This window comes from Fukomys damarensis, unplaced genomic scaffold (assembly GCF_012274545.1).
Source record: "Fukomys damarensis isolate Sample0158 unplaced genomic scaffold, DMR_v1.0_HiC HiC_scaffold_21, whole genome shotgun sequence".
Classification (NCBI taxonomy): Eukaryota; Metazoa; Chordata; class Mammalia; order Rodentia; family Bathyergidae; genus Fukomys; species Fukomys damarensis.
In genome coordinates, this window is record NW_022900933.1 from 34959009 (window position 1) to 34977355 (window position 18347).

The 18347-nt window shown below is 47.1% G+C and overlaps 1 protein-coding gene across 3 annotated transcripts in view; it reads left to right on the forward strand.

The window, feature by feature from the left end:
* Ak7 (adenylate kinase 7) overlaps positions 1–18347 on the forward strand; it is a 57000-nt gene that overhangs the window by 35152 nt on the left and 3501 nt on the right. For 2 of the 3 annotated variants that reach the window (XM_010609141.3, XM_010609139.3), the window contains 7 exons: positions 901–1050; positions 3546–3674; positions 4975–5104; positions 10206–10334; positions 12061–12129; positions 13253–13450; positions 17956–18176. In XM_010609141.3, coding sequence (XP_010607443.1) covers positions 901–1050; positions 3546–3674; positions 4975–5104; positions 10206–10334; positions 12061–12129; positions 13253–13450; positions 17956–18176 — 1026 coding nt within the window. The remainder of the gene's footprint in view (positions 1–900; positions 1051–3545; positions 3675–4974; positions 5105–10205; positions 10335–12060; positions 12130–13252; positions 13451–17955; positions 18177–18347) is intronic. The other variant, XM_010609142.3, reaches the window with a different exon arrangement.

An 18347-nucleotide genomic window follows, 5' to 3' on the forward strand; every position in this document is an offset into this window, starting at 1 on the left:
GCTGGGGCTCAGCTCATAACCCTCGCAGGGGCAGAGGAGTTGAGCCCTGAAGCAGGGTAGATACACAGTTTTTAAAGAAAAAAACCACAAGCTATAGGGTAGGGGGAATTCCGAGAAAGGGGAGGGGGGACTTCGGTGGGGGATCATTTACAGGAATGTTTAGGGCTAGATCCGGTTGTTCCCGTACCAGATGTTTATCTTGGTTCCTGTTCAGAAATGGTTAACGTGACCTTCTGGCCTGTCATAGTTAGCTGACTCTGCTAGGGGTTGGGCTACTGGAGCTTCTTGAAAACTTTTCTAACAGGGGCTATTGATGTGTACCATGATACCCAGCTATTTCTTTCTTTATGTTTACACTGAGACGAGGTCTCCCAAAACTCACAGGCTAAACTCAAACTTGCAATCCTCCTGCCTCATTCTCCCAGAGCATTCCATGTGCCATCACAAGGTACTTACTGCCAGGCATGGTGGTACACGCCTGTAATCCTAGCATTCGGGACGCTGAGGCAGGAGGATGCTGTGAGTTCCAGACCAGCCTGGGCTACATAGTGAGTTCCAGGTCAGTCTCAACTACACAGTGAGACCCTGTCTCAAAAAAACCAAAAATAAAATAAAATAAATAAATAAAGCAAAGTATTTACTGCTTGGGGAGATTTTGAGCCATAGGATTGCATTATTCAAAAAGTAGATGCTATTTTTTTAAACGGGATAAAAGAAAAAAGAAAAGAGGAGGAAAAAAAGAAAAATCGCAATTAGGCCCCTGTAGATACCCAGCCCTGGGCTGATTTTCATCTTCAGTGGATGTGCACTGCGTCTCCTTGATAACTGTAGTGATTTTGGTCTTTTCAAACTGTGAAAAGTAAGCAGAAGAACAGACCTCTGGTTTCCTTTCCTCCTCAGCAAGAGAGCATCGACCACTTACTGGTCGACCTGAGGATGGAAGCGCTCTTTGTGAAGGAGAATTTCAACATCCGCTGGGCGGCGCAGAGCGGGTTCGTGGAAAATGTCAACAATGTCCTCAAAGAGTACAAGCAGAGCAGAGGGCTGCTGGTAAGTGCCACTGAAGTAAACCACCTCAGCTGTGCACAGTTGCAACAGCGAAAGCGGTTTCCTTTTCAAGCATCCAAACTTCTAATCTCAAGGCATTTTTAAAATTTGCTAAATTTGTCCAAGTCTGATCATCTACATGTATATGTTAGGCCACATGATACATGCTACATGTTATGCTAGTACTTGTCAATCAAACCTTAAAATTGTTTAAATAAGCTTGGCGTGGTGGTGCTCGCCTCTAATCCCAATACTCGGAAGGCTGAGGCAGGAGGATCACCTCGAGTTTGAGGCCAGCTTGGGCTACATTGTGAGTTCAAGTCCAGCTTGAACTACATAGCAAGATCTGTCTCAAAGAAAAGAAAAGAAATTAAGTCAGCATTGATCATAACTGCTGCGCAAACTGAACCAGATAGTAAGCTCAGGATGGATTGTTACAGTTACCAACCTAAGCAAAATTACCCAGGTGCCTTCCTACCTGTGGGGACACCTGTGGGAGAGCGCCGAGAGGTCAAAGAAGTCTAACTACTCATTCCTTTGATCTTTCCACTGGCTAAGGGATTTACTGGCCATTTTAATCAACACAACCTTTCTGGGTAGGTGTTCTTTTTTAAAAACTTAATCAACACATAGAAATTGTACACAATTATAATATATACCACGATGGCTTTTTAGGGCTTACTTTATTGATTTTTGCAGTGCTAAGGATTGAACCTAAGACCTTGCTTGGCACTGAGCTAAACTCCCAGCCCTTTTTTATTTTTTTGGTTTTGAGACAAGATCTCACTAAGTTGCCCAGGATGGGCTTGCACTTGGGATCCTCCTGCCTCAGTCTCCCAGAGTGATGAGATCACACCGTCTACCACCATGCCCTCTATTCACCATGCTATTTGAAAGATGTATATGTTGCGAAATGGTTAAATTCAGTTAGCATACAAACTGCCTCACTTACTTGTCTTTTTTGAGGAGAAAGGTAGGTATGGTAGAATTCTTTGCATATAATCAAAAATTTTTTAATTTATTTTTTCAGCTTTAATTGAGTTTATTGGTACATTTTAGGGATACAGTACAGTTACATTCATTGTTGGGATCTTGTACCTCTACATGACAAGTCTTGATTCTCATTTTTCCCCTTACCCCTGCCCTCCCTTCACCCCCTCCTCTCCTCCCCATCTACACACAATCAAATTTTAAGGAAGATATTCTTTTTTTTGTTTGTTTTTTGTGTTTTGTGTTATTTTTGAGACAGGGTCTCACTGTGTAGTTGAGACTGACCTGGAACTCACTATGTAGCCCAGGCTGGTCTGGAACTCACAGCGATCCTCCTGCCTCAGCCTCCCAAGTGCTGAGATTACAGGCGTGCGCCATCATGCCCAGCAAGGAAGATATTCTTATCTCCACATTATGGATGAGGAAACAAGCTCAGAGAGATGAAGTCACTTCTTCACAGGCACACAGCTAGTTAGGGATGCAGACAGAGATGCAGGCCAAGCAAGAACGCCCACCCTCCCCTTGGAAATCAGTAGTGCAGCCCCTGCCTGGCTCCTTGGGGAGCCCCCTGCAAAGCTCCTAAAGCACACAGAGGCTCAGCAGGGCACAGGTGTTATGAAACCGTACAGCAGCTGAGATCACAGTGACCACTGTGCCCATGCTTTGGGTCCATGCCATGTGCAGGCAGAAGCAGGGACCTCGGGCCAGGCACAGCACTGCCGCCGCCTCGGGCCTCTCCACCTCCCCAGCCAGGACTGCAGGGCCAGCTCTGCTCCCTCGGTGTGCGGCCTCAGTCTCCTACCCATGGTGCCGGTGACAGAGCTAAGTGCTGGCCGTCAAACCCAGGGCCTTCCCACTGTGCTGCACCCGCCTGTCCTATTTGATTTTGATGTGCAGCCTCCCGGCTGTCCAGCTGTCCAGGCTGGCCTCAAACTTGCAATCCTCTTGCCTCAGCCTCTCAAGTATATCACTGGTTATGAATGCCACAAAATGTATTTAACATTCAAGCACATTTTCAGCAGAAGAAATGGCATTTTCTAAAAACCAGAGTAAGTTAACTGTGTTAAAAATAATTAAATCAGACCAGGCTTAGTGGTGCACACTTGTCACCCCAGCACTCAAGAGGCTGAGGCAGGAGGATTCCTGCCAGCTGGACTTCGTAGTGAGTTCAAGACCAGCCTGAGCTACATAGGGAGATGCTGTCTCAAAAAAAAAAGAAGAAGAAGAAGAAGAAAAGTAAGAAAAAAATTGCTTCTTGGCCTTTTGGCTAAGATCAAGTGTAAAAAAATAAATAAAACAGCACACAGGATGCTGAGGCAGGAGGATCACAGTGGATTGGAAGCCCACCTGGGATACATAGTGAGGCCTTGTCTCTAAGGAAACAACAGAGACAGAGACAGAGAGATAACTGTCCTGAGCCTGAAAGGCACATTCCTGAAACGAATCCACTTAGTGCTACAGACCCACTGTTCGGAGCTCACTGCAAGCCCCTTCTGCTCCTCTTGCAGCCCATCAAGATTTGCATTCTGGGCCCTCCCGCGGTGGGGAAATCCAGCATAGCGGAAGAGCTGTCCAAGTACTACAGACTCCACCACATTAAAATGAAGGATGTGATCACCGAAGCCATAGCGAAGCTGGTAACACCTTACTGGGAATTTTCACATCGAAAAAATGCTTTTCTTACTGTTGTAATAAGCAAGCGACTCATTTCACGTGTCAGAGAGATTTGCTATTCTTGTTATTTCTTTTGGTGCTGAGGATCGAACTCAGGACCTTGTGCTTGCGAGGCAGGTGGTGGCACCGCTGAGCTAAATCCCCAGCCCAAGATTTGCTATTCCCATTGCATTTTCACACTGGCCGTGGTTATGAAGTTGCAGGACCCCAGGGCTCTCCTTGGTGAGACAGAACTACTTTGCCTGTCTCACCCTTGAAATGTGGTCGCCTCCAGCTCTTCCTCAGAGTGTATCATGTCCTGTTCCTGAAGATGAGAACACTTCTGTTTTTATTCCTGTTTGTTTGTTGGAGGCAGAGTCTTTCTATGTAGGTCAGCTGGCTTTGAACTCACTGTGTAGCCCAAGCTGTCCTTGAAGTCATGCAGAGATCTTCCTGCCTCAGCCTCCCAAGTGCTGGGACTACAGCAAAATGATTTTATTCTTGTTGTGTTTTCTCAGGGTATTATCAGCACATTAACTGTCTTTCCTCATTTTGTTGGGAACTGCAGATGCTGAGGTCCATTTCCCTAAATGAGTACTGACCATTTTAGGGTGCTGAGTAGTGAACCTATGTTGTTATACCACTGAGCTACACCCTCAGCCTAAAAGTCTTGATTTCTAGAAAATACATTCCCTTCAAGAAAGACGCAACCTTGCCAGATGTGGTGGCACATACCTGTAATCCCAGCACTTGGGAGGCTGAGGCAGGAGGATCGCTGTGAGTTCGAGACCAGCCTGGTCTACATAGTGAGTCCCAGGTCAGTCTTGACTACATAGTGAGACCCTGTCTCAAAAAAAAAAAAAAGAAAGAAAGAAAGAAAGACACATCCTAGCACCTTAGAAAAGTGTTGATTCTTCAGCAGTTCAGGCCATTTGCTCAGGAGCACATTATTCTAAAAGCAGAGTAAAAACTTTGAGGTTTTCATCTATTTCTGTGGGAACACACATCCTGCCAATTGTGCTGGGGACTGAGCCAGGGCTCTGGTACTGAGTGACACCCTAGTCCTTTTTTTTTTTTTTTACTGAGATAGAGTCTCACAAAATTGCCCAGGCTGGGCTGGAACTTATATCCTCCTGCCTCAGCCTCCCAAAGTGCTGGAATTACCAGCTCACACTGTCATGCCCGGTCCCACAACTTGTACACAATGGCAGTCACTGGTTCCCTTTGGGCCCGGCTTCCTTGCGTGCCAGTTGGTTGGTGAGTCCTAACCCCTGTGGCCTGCAGGAGGCGATTGTCACTCCCAAGGACAGAGGGGAGGAGGATGAAGGTGATGAGGAGGAGGAAGAGGAGGAGAACATGGAGGACGCTCAGGAGCTGCTGGACGGCATCAAGAAGAGCATGGAGCAGAACGCAGGTAGGGCTGGTCAGGTGGACAGGAGCCAGGATTTCACAAGGTCTGGTTACAAAAGATGGCTGTTTCCTCAGAAAGCCTGGCAGGAATGAGAACAGCAAAGGAATTTCCTCTGTCAGAGAGAGAGAGAGAGAGAGACAGACAGACAGACAGACAGACAGAGCCAGAGACAGGAGGAAACAGAGACAGACAGAGCCACAGAGAGACAGAGACAAGGCCTCCCTCATGGGCCTCCCAAGTGACACGATCACAGGTGTGGCTACTGTACCCAGCACCCTTGTTGATATTTTGGTGACTTCCTGGTGTAGGATAAGAAAGAAACTTTTAAATTTGAAAAAGGAGGGCCAGGTGTGGTGGCACATACCTATAGTCCCAGCACTGGGGAGGCTGAGGCAGGAGGATCACCTCAAATTCGAGGCCAACCTGGGCTACATAGTGAGTTCAAGGTCATCCTGAACTGCATAGTGAGACCCTATCTAAGAACAAAACAAAACAAAAACAAGTAAAATCATTCTGCTTTTAGAGGATCTGACAATTCTGGCCTTCACCTTCTGCTCTGTGAGGGGGACAATGTATAAGGGAACCTGACAACAGGCTGTGTGGGAACGAACAAGCGGGCACAGCTACTTGGTGTGAACCACAGCTGGGTGTGGGCCAGAGTCAGCACTGGGGACAGCAGCTGACACCAGGCTGCCAAGGGCGCCTGTGACTCGCAACGGAGACCCGCTCAGTGGCCTTCCTGGGACCGGATCAGGCGAGACCTCTGTGTGAACCACGTGGAATCCACCCGAGCACAGACTCGGTGCTGCTGTCCTGGCCACTGAATCGCCACGTCCTTAGAGGCCACATGCATCAGGCTGGAGAGAGAGAGGCGTGGGGAAGCCTTACTCATTGATTTATTTGTTGTTTGTTTTGTTTCTTAGGAGACAGGGTCTCCTATGTGGTGCAGGCTGTCCCTGAACTCACTCTGTAGCCTCAAACTGAAAGCAACTCTCCTGCATCAGCCTCCTCAGTGCTGGGACCACAGGTGTGCACCACCACGCCTGTACCTTTCAGAAGACACTTTCTTTTTTGAAGTTTGTCCCCAAACTCCTTCACTTCAATGTTTACCTGGCATCAAACCTGGACTGCGATTCGGTTGGAGCAAAACAAAACCTTTGTGCCCACTGCAGGTGGACAAGGGCAGGGGCCCCTGAGCAGCACGGAGCTCCCATGGCTTCGTTTGCTCTGATGTGTGGCCTGCAACACTGGGGCAGCACTAACGTGGCATCAGAAGGGAGGCACCACCCTCCTGACAGCCTCTGGAAGAAGGGCTTTGTTCAACTGAGAGTTCCCGGGCCCCAGACTCTAGGCTTGTCCTGTGTCTTTCCATCTGTCTGCCCCTCACTGTCGCTTTCTCCTGGTCCTAGTGACTGAACCCAGGGTCTTTGCCCTGAGCCAAACTCCAGAACCCCCTCCCCACCTTTTTCTGCTTCTTGAAACTCGGTCTCACTAAGTTGCCCAAGCTGGGCTCCACCTTGCGATCCTCCTGCCTCAGCCTTCTGAGTGCTGGGATTACAGGTGTGAGTCACCATACCCAGTTTGAACTAGTCTTTCAATTTACTCGTGAGTGTGAAAATAAAAAGGGTAAAGGGCTCTGTGAATATATCCATTTCATAACATCTATACTGTGCATTGATTATTGTAAAATCTTGGCTTGTAGCTATCTATTTTTAAGCCCTGTTTTCGTACTTATGAATATAAGCTAATATTGACATTTAAAATATTACCGGTATTTGAAAGATAGACAGAATTTTTGTTTTGTTTTGTTTTGCTTTTTTGAGACAAAGTCTCTCTCTATAGTTCAGGCTGTCTTGAACTCACTGTGTAGTCTAGGCTAGCCTCAAACTTGGGGCGATCCTCCTGCCTTAGCCTCCTGAGTGCTGGGACAACAGTGTGCCACCACACCCAGTGAAATTGCTTTAAGAAACATTTTAAAGTCTCTCCAGCAGAGCCATTGCATTCATTTTTTGTTTTTCTTCAATCAGAGAGGAGGTCCAGCCTTTGTGGAAAACAGTACAAAGGCTCCTAAAGGAATTTAAAATAGCCCAGGTGAATGACATATGACTGTAATCTCAGCTACAGAGGAGGCCAAGGCGGCAGGATCCTGAGTTCAAGGCCAACCTGGCAACATATTGAGACCCTGCCACAAAGTGGGGAGAGAGCTGGCAGGAGGAGGTAGGAAGGAGAGAAAATAATAAATTTAAAATAAAACTACCATTAGGCCGAGCAATTTCTCTTCTGGATATAAAACAAAAGCGGATGAATCATCACCTTCTACAGATATTTACATTCCTGTGTTCATCCAACAATATTCACAATGGCTAGGACATGGGAACAACCTAAACATCCTCCCATGGTGGAGGGGGGTAACAGATGAAGAAAATGTGTTACTATATGGAAACGCCCACATCCCAGAGTATTATGCTGGGTGTGGTGGTGCATGCCCGTAATCCCAGCACTCCGGAGGCTGAGGCAGGAGGATCACCAAAAGATCAAGGCCATCCTGGGCTACATTGTGAGTTCAAGGACAGCCTGAACTACAGAACAAGAAGACTCTTCTCAAAAATAAGAAAGAAAAGGAAAAAAACCCAGGAATGATGGAATACTATTCAGTCTTTAAAAAGGAGGCAGTCCCACCATTTACCCAGTGTGGATGGACCAGGAGGATGTTATGCTCAGTGAAATAAGGTAGACATGGAAAGAGAAAAGTTCTTTGTGGAGTATATCTTCAAAAGAGGTCAAATGCACAGGATTTAGAGATAAAATCATGGTTTCAATAGGTCAGACAACAGGAGTTGGGCATGGGTGGAGCAGTAGAGGTTAAAGGGTACGAAAAGTCTCCAGATGTAATGGATAAGGCCAGGGCGAAGTGAATACTGAATACAGGTGTATTATAATGGGGCTTTGTGTTAAGTAGATTTTTGCTGCTCTTGTCACAAAAAGTAGCTGCAATGACAGATGTGTTCATCTTCACTATAGTAACCACTGCCTTCTCAGCCATGTGCATCCAACGTACAAGTAGCATTTATTAAAAAAAAAAGTTATGCAGAAGCACTTGCCCACCGTAGAGCTGCACCTTGGCCAAAGGTCCCGGATTAGCTGTAGGGAGGCCACGGTTTTTTAGAGAAAGGGCCTTAGGCATGGTGTACCCTGTCTGCCAGGTGTAAAGGGCCGCGGACAGGGCACAGCTACCTTCAAATCAAGCAGACAGGGCTCCGTGCCTGAAATAAATCAAGATAAGTGTGAACAGGGCCCTCCATTTGATGTGATTATGCAGTGGAAATAGACAGCATAAATGAAGCCAGTCTCTGAATATTCGTGATTTTCTTGATATTCTTTTGATTTTGTTTCTCTTTACCACTTTCTGGGACGTGATGCGTAAGCCATTTGGAGGAATCGCCATATGCCAAATAAAATACCACCTTGGATCCATTTTTTTTCTGTTTCAGCTACAATGTTAAAGTTTCTGGAAGAACCGACTGTTATCCGGACCCTTCACTGCCTAATGATCTGTGACACAGAAAAGGGGGAGAAAGGAGAGATGTTTTAATTAGGCTCATTTTATTGTAGGGAGGTGACACAGACCAAAAGCTCTTGATTTTACGTCTCAGAGCCCGTGATTGGCAGTGGAAGGACGGGCTGTGCACTGCACGCAACAGCTGTTCACATAGCGATGACAGAAAGACGGATGGGGTCTGCTGGCACCGCAGTGTCGTCACTTGGCTCGAGAGCACAGCTGTCCCCCCTCAGCCTCTCCGAGCAATTTCCAGGAATCCGTGTCCTGGGTTGTCTGGGAAACTGCCTGATGGTCGAGGTCAGAAACGCCGAACAGGAAAGATGAGGAAAGTCGGGCAGATTCTTGTGAGAGTCAGGTCATTTCACTGTATTTATTTACGCATTTATTTTTATTAGTCACGTTCGCAGCGCGTAATCACATCCCTTGCTGGGAGTTGGGAGGAGCACGTGACACATCTCAGTTCTGTTTACTTCCCCTTCCCCTCGGCTCCCTCCCTCCCCATCTCCATCTCTTGGTCCCCTTCCAAGTTTGTTGTTCAGATCCAGAAGACTTTTACTGAACACGTAAATTTTGGGGGTGGACAGCAATGGCATTGAACCCAGGCCCTCTGCACTGAGCTGCATCCCCAGCCCCGTCCAGCCTGGGTCCGGGCTCATGCTAAGCAGTGCTCTGTCACTGAGCTCCACCCCTAGCCCGGGCACCAACTTTCATTAGGTCTTGTATTAGCAGCACGAATATCATTGTTACCCTGGTCCGGGTGCTGTGGGATCCTGCTAGAGATGCCAGGTTCTTGTACTGAACAAAGAATTGGACAGGAAAGCGCTTACAGTGGCCACGCCCCCCCATTCAGCGTGGTCCTATCTGGGCTGTCCTATCAAACGCCTGTTTGATTTCGCACCCTCAGAATGAAAGATACCCTTCCCTGATTGGTTCTGTGTGCAGGGTTTGAGCGCACGTGTCTGGATCTCTATGATTGACAAGATCACTCCCACTGCCCAGATGGCTGGCCACGCCCCAATCTCCTGCCTCACTGTTTTAAATTCTCACAACAGAATCATTTCACAGGTAGTCTGAATGCTCTGCCTTAGTCCACTTGCTCCTCGTCAGCCTCCCCCAGAAGTTGTCCTCACAGAACATCTTGTCATTCCGACAGCAGCACTGTACCCTGTTCTTCCTCCTAGACCAGCTCCTTGGATTTTCCTCTAACATTTGCTAGAACTCACGTCATGTTCAAAATACAAAACCATGTATTTTTTACTTTAAATGCAAAATAAAGAGTTTTCAGTAATACCTTTGTATGACAGCTTTTAGGGTATGTTTGTTTATTTATTTATTTATTTTTAAGTCAGGGTCTCACTATGTAGTTGAGACTGACCTAGAACTCACTATGTAGCCCAGGCTGGTCTTGAACTCACAGTGATCCTTCTGCCTCAGCCTTCTAAATTCTGGGATTATAGGTGTGCACCGCCACACCCAGCTTTAGGATAAATTTAGTACATAAACCCTACATAAAATGTGCTTCATAGTGCTATCTTTTTTTATCAGGTGAGCTGGACAATCAATATATAATTCGATTTGTGAAAGAAAAACTAAAATCCATGCCTTGTAGGAATCAGGGTTACATCCTGGATGGATTCCCAAAGACCTATGATCAAGCAAAAGACCTGTTCAATCGTAAGTTGGACTGTTCACTGTGGGTTTAGTGTTTGTTTGTTTTCTTCATTTTTTGAGACAAGGTCTCACTATGTAGTTGAGACTGATTTGGAACTCATTATGTAGCTCAGGCTGGTCTTGAAAGCACAGCGATCATCCTGCCTCAGCCTCCCAAGTGCTGGGATTACAAGCATGTGCCACCAGGCCCAGCTCCCCCCCGCCACTATGTTTTGATTGTATACAAGTAAGTTCCAACTTTGTTGTCCAGAATTTTTTTTTTTTTCCCCTTGGTACCGGGGATTAAACTCGGGACCTTGCACTTGCCAGGCAGGTGGCAGAATCACTGAGCTAAATCCCCAGCCCTAGAGAAATATTCATTCAATTAAATAAACAAAATGTTGGAGAGAATTTTTGTCTCTTTGTTGTGGCAAAGTGGAACAGCTTGGTGTTTTAGCCAAGTGCCTCTAAGGCACAGCTGAGTGCTACAGCTCAGAGGTGAAGAAAAACCTTCATTATGCCCACAGGCTCAGAGGAGTTTGTACTGTGATGTCTGAGTGCTTCACCAGTCATGAGAGCCCCCTTATATAGGGAGTTATAGGGTAGGTGAGCATGCTCACTGAAGCAGAGGGGCGGAGTTACAGAACATTCCCGAAAGGTCACACAGTTCAAACAATTACAAAACATTTTGATACACTGGGCAGGAGCAACTGCCCAGCATCACAAACTTACTTTTCTGGAACAAAACATTTTGTGGAAGACATGGAGGCAAGACAGGGGCAAGGCAAGAGCCTATCTTATTGTGTATTATTGCTCTAGCATCTTCACTCATCTTTATTAGGTGTATAGATTTAAATTTTAATTTTATCTTGTTAAAGCATGAATACAATGTGGGATTTACCCTCTTAATCTTGTTTGTTTGAGACAGGGTCTTACTATGCAGTTCAGGCTGGTCTTGAACTCATGACAATCCTCCTGCTTCACACTGCCAAATATTGGGATTACCAGTGTGCACCAGCACGGCTGTTTACGCCTTTAAAATGTCTAAGTATACAACACATTATTGTTGACTCAATGTACTGTAATGTTCAACTCTGTAAAACGTATTCATCTTGCGGGACTGAAGGTTTATGCCCACTGATTTGTAATTCTCCTTTTCCGTGTACCCCAGCCCCGGGAAATCACGTCTACTCTTCCATTCAATGAATCGGACTATTTAAGATACCTGCTCTCAGCAGAATCATGCAGTACTTGTTGTGTGACTGGCTTGTTTCATTAACGGGATGTTCTCAAGTTTATCCATGTTGTCTAATGTGGTGGAATTTCCTTTTTTAAGGTTGAATAGTATGCCATCATACGCATGGGCATACTACTTTTATAATTTTATTTATGTACTTATTTATTTATTGTGGTAATGGGGATTGAACACAGGGCCTTCACACTGAGCTACTCCCAAGCCCCTTCTTATTTTTCATTTTGAGATAGGGTCTCACTAACTCACTAAGTTGTGAATTTTCAGTTCTCCTGCCTCAGCTTTCCAGAGTGCTGCGATTGCTGGTCTGTGCCTCCTCATCTTGCTTCTACATCTTCTTGTTCTATTCGAGTGTCAGTGGATGTGGAGGTTGTGAGACTATTTCTGAACTACAAGTTTTGTTTATTGCTAGTTTTCTTTAGTGATCATACAATATAGTATCTGAATTTTTGCTATGGACGGTATGTTAACAAATACAACTGTGTATATTTTTATTAGAGGAAGATGAAGAAAAGGAAGATGAAATCAGAGGCAAACTATTTCCTGTTGATAAATTAATTTTACCTGGTAAGTTTAAGATTTTCCTCCCAGATCACACCTCAAGTAATGCTATTCTGTATTCCTCCTTCTCCTTTCCTCCTCCTCCTCTTACTCCTCCTCCTCCTCCTTCTTCTCCCCAACCCCATAGTACTAGGATTGAACCCAGAGCACTTTTTATTTTTTGAGACATGATCTCACTAAATTGTTCAGGCTGGCCTTGAACTTTTGGCAATCCTCCTGCCTCAGCCTCCCATATGCTGGGATTATGGGCTTGCACCACCGCACCCAGTGCTTATTTCTTATATTTTCTGACAAAGTGGGCAGTGCACACCACTCAGGGCCTTGTGGGAGCACGGTGTGGTCAGGAGGGTCTCCATGGAAAAGCAAGGGGGGGCCACGGCGGTAACGGAGGGGGCTGGCCTTAGGGTGACAGGGCAGGGAGAATGGGATGAGTGTTCCAGGAGGCCGTGCTCTCGAGCCTGCTGTTTACTATTTAGCATTCAGCCAGCCCTGGGATGGACAATCTTTCCCCAAGTCTGCAAGGCCCCCAAGACACCAAAACATCATAAGGCAGAGAAAAAAATTTAAAATACTTGAATACGATCACCCGTATGTGATGAAACATCCGAATTCAGTTCTGAATGTCTTAACTGTCCGGGATCAACTCTTGCCTTTTGCTGCTGCCCTTAGCCTGGGTCTGGTTTCCTTCTTCTCAGCTTTGCTGTTTGAAGGGAACAAGTTGAAAGTTATACTTAAGTGATGACTATGGAAAGCGCTATTAAAACCTCAATTTTGACATGGCCGTGCACACCGTAATCCTTGTACTCAGGAGGCTGAGGCAGGAGAATTGCCACAAATTCAAGGCCAGCCTGAACAGCAAAGAGAAATCTTGTCAAAAAACAAATACACAAAAACCCCTCAATTGGCCTGTTAGAGGCTGATGATGGATTGATTGAGACAGGGTCTCACTATGTAGCCTGGGCTGGCCTCAAACTCTTGGGGATCCTCCTGCTTCGGCTAAAGTGCTGAGATCACAGGTGTGTACCACCACACCTGGCGGGAAGGTTGGCGTGACAGAAACACAGGAACACATGTCCCAGCCGGTACCCACTTAACCCTACTTTACTGACCTGGCTGTTCTTCTCCCCAGAGTTCGTCTGTGGCCTGGACGCCTCAGATGAGTTTCTAAAGCAGCGGGTGATCAACCTCCCAGAGAGCGTCGTGGCTGGGACTCACTACACCCAGGACCGCTTCCTCAGGGCGCTGAGCAACTACCGGGACATCAACACCGAAGACGAGACTGTCTACAACTACTTTGACGAGATTGAAATCCACCCCGTACACATTGGTAGGACCCGGATGCCGAGCCGCCCCGGGAATCCCTGCGGGGCGAAGCAGGGGTTGGGGCACAGGGCTGGAAGGGCTTAGGGTGAGAAGGGACTGAGTCCCGGTGCCACTGTGCTGGGGACAGGTGCGGGGAGGAGGCTGCTGCTGCATCAGACGTGGATAGATGATGGTGTAGAGGCCACGATGACTCTTGTTGGTGGTGGTGCGGGGTACTGGGGATCGAACTGGGGACCTTGGGCTTTCGAGGCAGGTGGCAGCACAGCTGAGCTACATCCCCGGCCCTTCATTTTTAAATCAAAGATTTGTGAGCCTGTGCTGCTGACTGACTGGCCCTCCTGAGGGTTCTGTCCAGTGCACCGCTGCATGCTTGATGCCCCACCCAACCTCCCCCCTCCTTACTGGGGACTGAACCCAGGGCCTTTGCACCGGACTATACCTCCAGCCCTTTACTTTTTCTTTTTATTTTATTTCTGAGACAGGGTCTCAGGAAGTTCCTAAGCTGCCCAGGCTGGGCTCGAACTTGCAATCCTCCTGCTTCAGCCTCCCAGGCATGTACCAACTTGCCTGTTTGCACTGGTGCTCTTAACTCACCTTCTTGCTACCTAGTAAAGCAAATAGCTTCTCATCCCATTCCTCCTTGTTTGTATGTTTTGTTTGTAAACATATTACTCATCTTAGCACACAGCAGCCACTCAGGAAATACCGTCTGGCACGGCTTCCCCTCCACCCTCCTCCTCTTTCCCTCCTTCCCCTCTCCCACCTCCTCTTTCCCGCTTGTTCTTCTTTATTCCTGGCTCGAAAACTGAACTTTTGAAGACATTTCAGCTCCCCTTCCCTACTGAATGCCTGGACTTCCTCTCCTGGCCCTCTGGGTCTTGATGCTTCTTTCTGCTCTGGTCTTGGGGAGAAACAACTGGTCCCCAGTCTGGTGGTCACCTACTGGCTAGGCAGAAGAGGTGACATTTGTACTCTGAGTGTAGGGAGGTGAGAGCTGGGGGACAGAGTCCGCTGGAGCCGGGAGAGCTCCCTGAAGTTCCGGCTCGGCCTCAGTTTTCCCATCCTTCAGGGTCATTTGTAGGGTCATTACAGGTGGTGGAGAGGAAAGATACAAAGTGCCTGGTACATCAAGGAGTATGTTATGCCAATACTAAGGCATGAGATGATGCACTATTAAGAAATACAAAAAAGAAAAAAGAAAAGAAAAGAAAGAAAGAAATAGAAACCTGGGTATGGTGGCGCACACCTGTAATCCCAGCATTGGGGTAGGCTGAGTCAGGAGGATTGCCAGGAGTTCAAGTCCAGCCTGAACTACACAGGGAGACCTTGTCTCCAAAACAAACAAACAAACAAGAAGAAGAGGGAAAGGGGAGAGGAGGAGGAAGAAATAACTTCTAAACCGTAAATTCTTCTCTGTTTTATGCCTTCAGCAGTGCCTAGGTTTCGCCCTCATCTGAAAGGGTTGCTGCTCACTGGACATGTTTTATATGTAAAAGCCAGGGATTCTATGCCTACTAATATGAAAATTAGTTTACACTGTTTTTTTTTTTTTTATTTTGGGGTGTTTTTTTTTGTTTGTTTTGTTTTGTGTTTTGGCATCAGGTATCAAACTCAAGACCTTGTGCTTGCAAGGCAAGCAGCAGCACCACTGAGCTAAAGCCTCAGCCTACACTGTTTAATTATATAACTAGGAAAGGATGGTGAATTTCAGAAAATAGTCCCTGTCATCTTTTCAGTAAAGCTCCCAAAAGTTGTTTATAAAAGTATCAGGAGCGCTTGAGGGAGAAGCCTTGAGAAAAACAGAAATGACAAGGAGGAACGGGCACATGGCCGGTGTATCCCCCCCGCCTGGTTCTGTGCTGGGCACATCTGCCTCATCGGGACAGGGCCTGGGAAGATGCTGGGAAGCGTGCTTTCTTTTGGCGTGCCTGGGGCCCTCTCTGTCTGTCTCTCTCACTCTCCATCTCTGTCTCTTTCTGTCTCGCTCTGTATATCTCTGTGGACTGCCCGCCGCCTTGTAGTTTCCAAGTTACACTGGGAGCCGGGCTCAGAGCTGGACTTGGTTCTCAGGGTCAGAGTCCCACATTCCTAGAGGGGCAATGCTCACAGCAAGGTGAGGCCAGGCACCCATGATCCAGTCAGCCACGCTCCTACTCCAGTTTCCGGGGGCAGGATTATGGGGGACACTGTTCCTGGGAGCACATCCTCCTGAGGTAAAGCCCTCTCAGAACGTTTCAGGGTGCTTAGTGACCTGAGTTGTAATTACTCAGAGGATTCAAGGAGAGTACACCTGAGCTTGTCAGAGGGGCCTGGTGAGACTTTTCTGTTTTGGTGCGTGTCTTGTTTATTCAGGGGTGTGATTTTGCTCATAACTAATGCATTGCCCTGTTCCTCCCTCTTCTGGTGTTAGTCATAGAGGAGTGCTTTACAACAAGACAGGCCCTTGCCTCTCCTACAGTTTTTTTTCCCACAGAATGTTTTGTTTTGGAAATGTAAGTTTGTGCTGCTGTGGTCCTGCCCAATGTGTCAAAATGGTTTGTGACTGTGTGAACTGTGTGACCTTTCAGGAATGTTCTGTAACTCCACCCCCTCTGCTTCAGTGAACATGCTTACAAGGCATGTGTTTCGGGAATGTTCTGTAACTCCGCCCCCTGGTTTATTGAGCATGCTCACAAGGCATGTGTTTCAAGAATGTTCTGTAACTCCGCCCCTCTGCTTCAGGAATGTTCTATAACTCCACCCCCTGCTTCACTGAGCATGCTGCCTACCCTGTAGATCCCTGTAAAAGGAGGCTCGCATATCAGGTAGAGCGCTCAGCTAGAGCGCTCAGCTTCCTCTGTGCCTGGTGAGTCTCCCTGGCGTAACAAAGGTTTTTTTCCTCTACTTTTCCAACTGACCCTCAGATTCTCAAGTCTTCAAACTACGAGAGCTGCGACCCAGAGCTATAAAGCTATAAAGCTCAGCTGTGCCTTCTGAGCTGTGCCACTTGGCTGTAACACTGAACACTGAGCTGTAACACTTGGGTATAGCACCAAACTGCTCCACTCTGCTCCAACATTAGAACCTAGCGGTGTCTCTCATCTACATGGAGGTCGCTCAGAGAGACAGGCACATCTTGTAGTTGTGGGCAGGGTGGGGCAGGCAGTGACCCCCCCCCAGAAGGCTCTGGATGTGCCAAAATGTGTCAACCACGCACCATTCTCTTGGGACACCTTCCAGGAAAACCTAAGACAGCATGTAGAATTTACTACCTCAATGTCTTTATGGGGGAGTCTTGATATTAGTCACATATTCTGGAGGGTTTAGGGTTTATATCTGGCTGTCCCCCCAAAACCCCATGTACTCAAAGACAGGGGTTATGGAAGATGATGGGATTATGGGGTGCTACAGCAGGCTTGGTGTTGGGAGGTGGGACCTGGCTGGAAGATACAGGTTACTGGGATGTGACCCAGAAGGGTTTATCTCCCCTTCCAGCTCCTCCCTTCACTCTGCTCACTGTCCACTCCCCTCCGCCATACCCCTGTGCCATGCTGTTCTGTCTTGGAGCCAGCCAACTATAGACTGAAACAGGAACCAAAGTAATCCTCTCCTTCCTTAAGTTGCAGGTATTGGGTATTGTGTCACAGCAATGAGAATGTGACTAAGACATGGAGTTTGGACTTTTTCATCTCCAAGAAGGCTGAGTGAAATGGTTAATTTGTTATTAATTGAAAATCTATCGCAGAGGCATTAGTTTTCAGAAACAAAACCTTGAGGTCATTCTTCCCAGCTTTCAAAATGTATGTACAGGATTTCGTTCTGTGGAAACTTCTGGAAAAAATGTCCCAGTCTTTGCTTGAACATTTTCAGGGACGTAGAGGTCATTACTTTAGAGGTGGTCTGTGTTAGCTTTCTGTCGCCAAAAGACCTGAGATAGCTAACTTACAAAGAAGGTCTCAGAGTGCTTCCCTAGCATGTGCAAGGATCTGGGTTCAATCCCCAGTGCCTCAAGAGAATAAACAAAAGTTTTATTTTGGCTAGACGTTTCAGAGGGTTCAGTCCATGGCGTGTTAGCTGTTGCTTTGGATCTGTCATGAGGGAACACCATGTCAGATCCTAATGGCTCACCTCACCGCCAGGAAGCAGATGAAGGGCCTGGGGTCACAGTCCTTTTGGAAGATGCAGTGCTCCTGATGAAAGGACCTCCCACCAGCTCCTCCTCTTAAAGGCTCCACCACCTGCCTGTGCGCCACCCTGAGACCAAGCCTTTTGGGACATTTGCGATCCACCTACCGCATTCCCATTTACTCCTTCCACGTGACTATTAGCACTCACGGACCCAAGCACACACTTCCTACGCATGACTTTCAGATGCGTTTAACACTTGCGAATGAGAAAAGAAATCCTGAAACCTTAGAGCAGCAACTGATGTCACTTACTCTTGCACACCGCTGGCAGGGTTGGCATCTAAGTTTGTGTTGCTCACCTCTCCCTCCCTTCCTCCCTCCCTATCTATCTCTGGCTTTACAGATGTAGAGAAACTTGAAGATGCTCAGAACAGACTTGCTATCAAACAGCTGATCCGAGAGATTGGGGAGCCTCGGAATTATGGTCTAACTGAGGAGGAGAAGGTGGAGCTGGAGCAGAAGGCAGCGGAGATGCGTCTGGCGGAGGAGGCGGCCCAGGAGGCCGCACAAGCACAGAAGGAGGCAGCAGAGACCGCGGAGCGTTTGGCCCGCTGGGAGGAGTGGGTGAGCGCCAGAGCCTGGGCAGAGCCGGCTTCCTCCCCTTCCCGCTGGAGAGATGCCATGGAAACACCTGCGACAAGTTTGTTCGGTTGTTTCTTTCTTTGTCAAGTGTACCTTTTTTCTTTTCTTTTTTTTTTTTTTTTTTTTTTTTTTTTTTTTGTGTGTTTTTTTTTT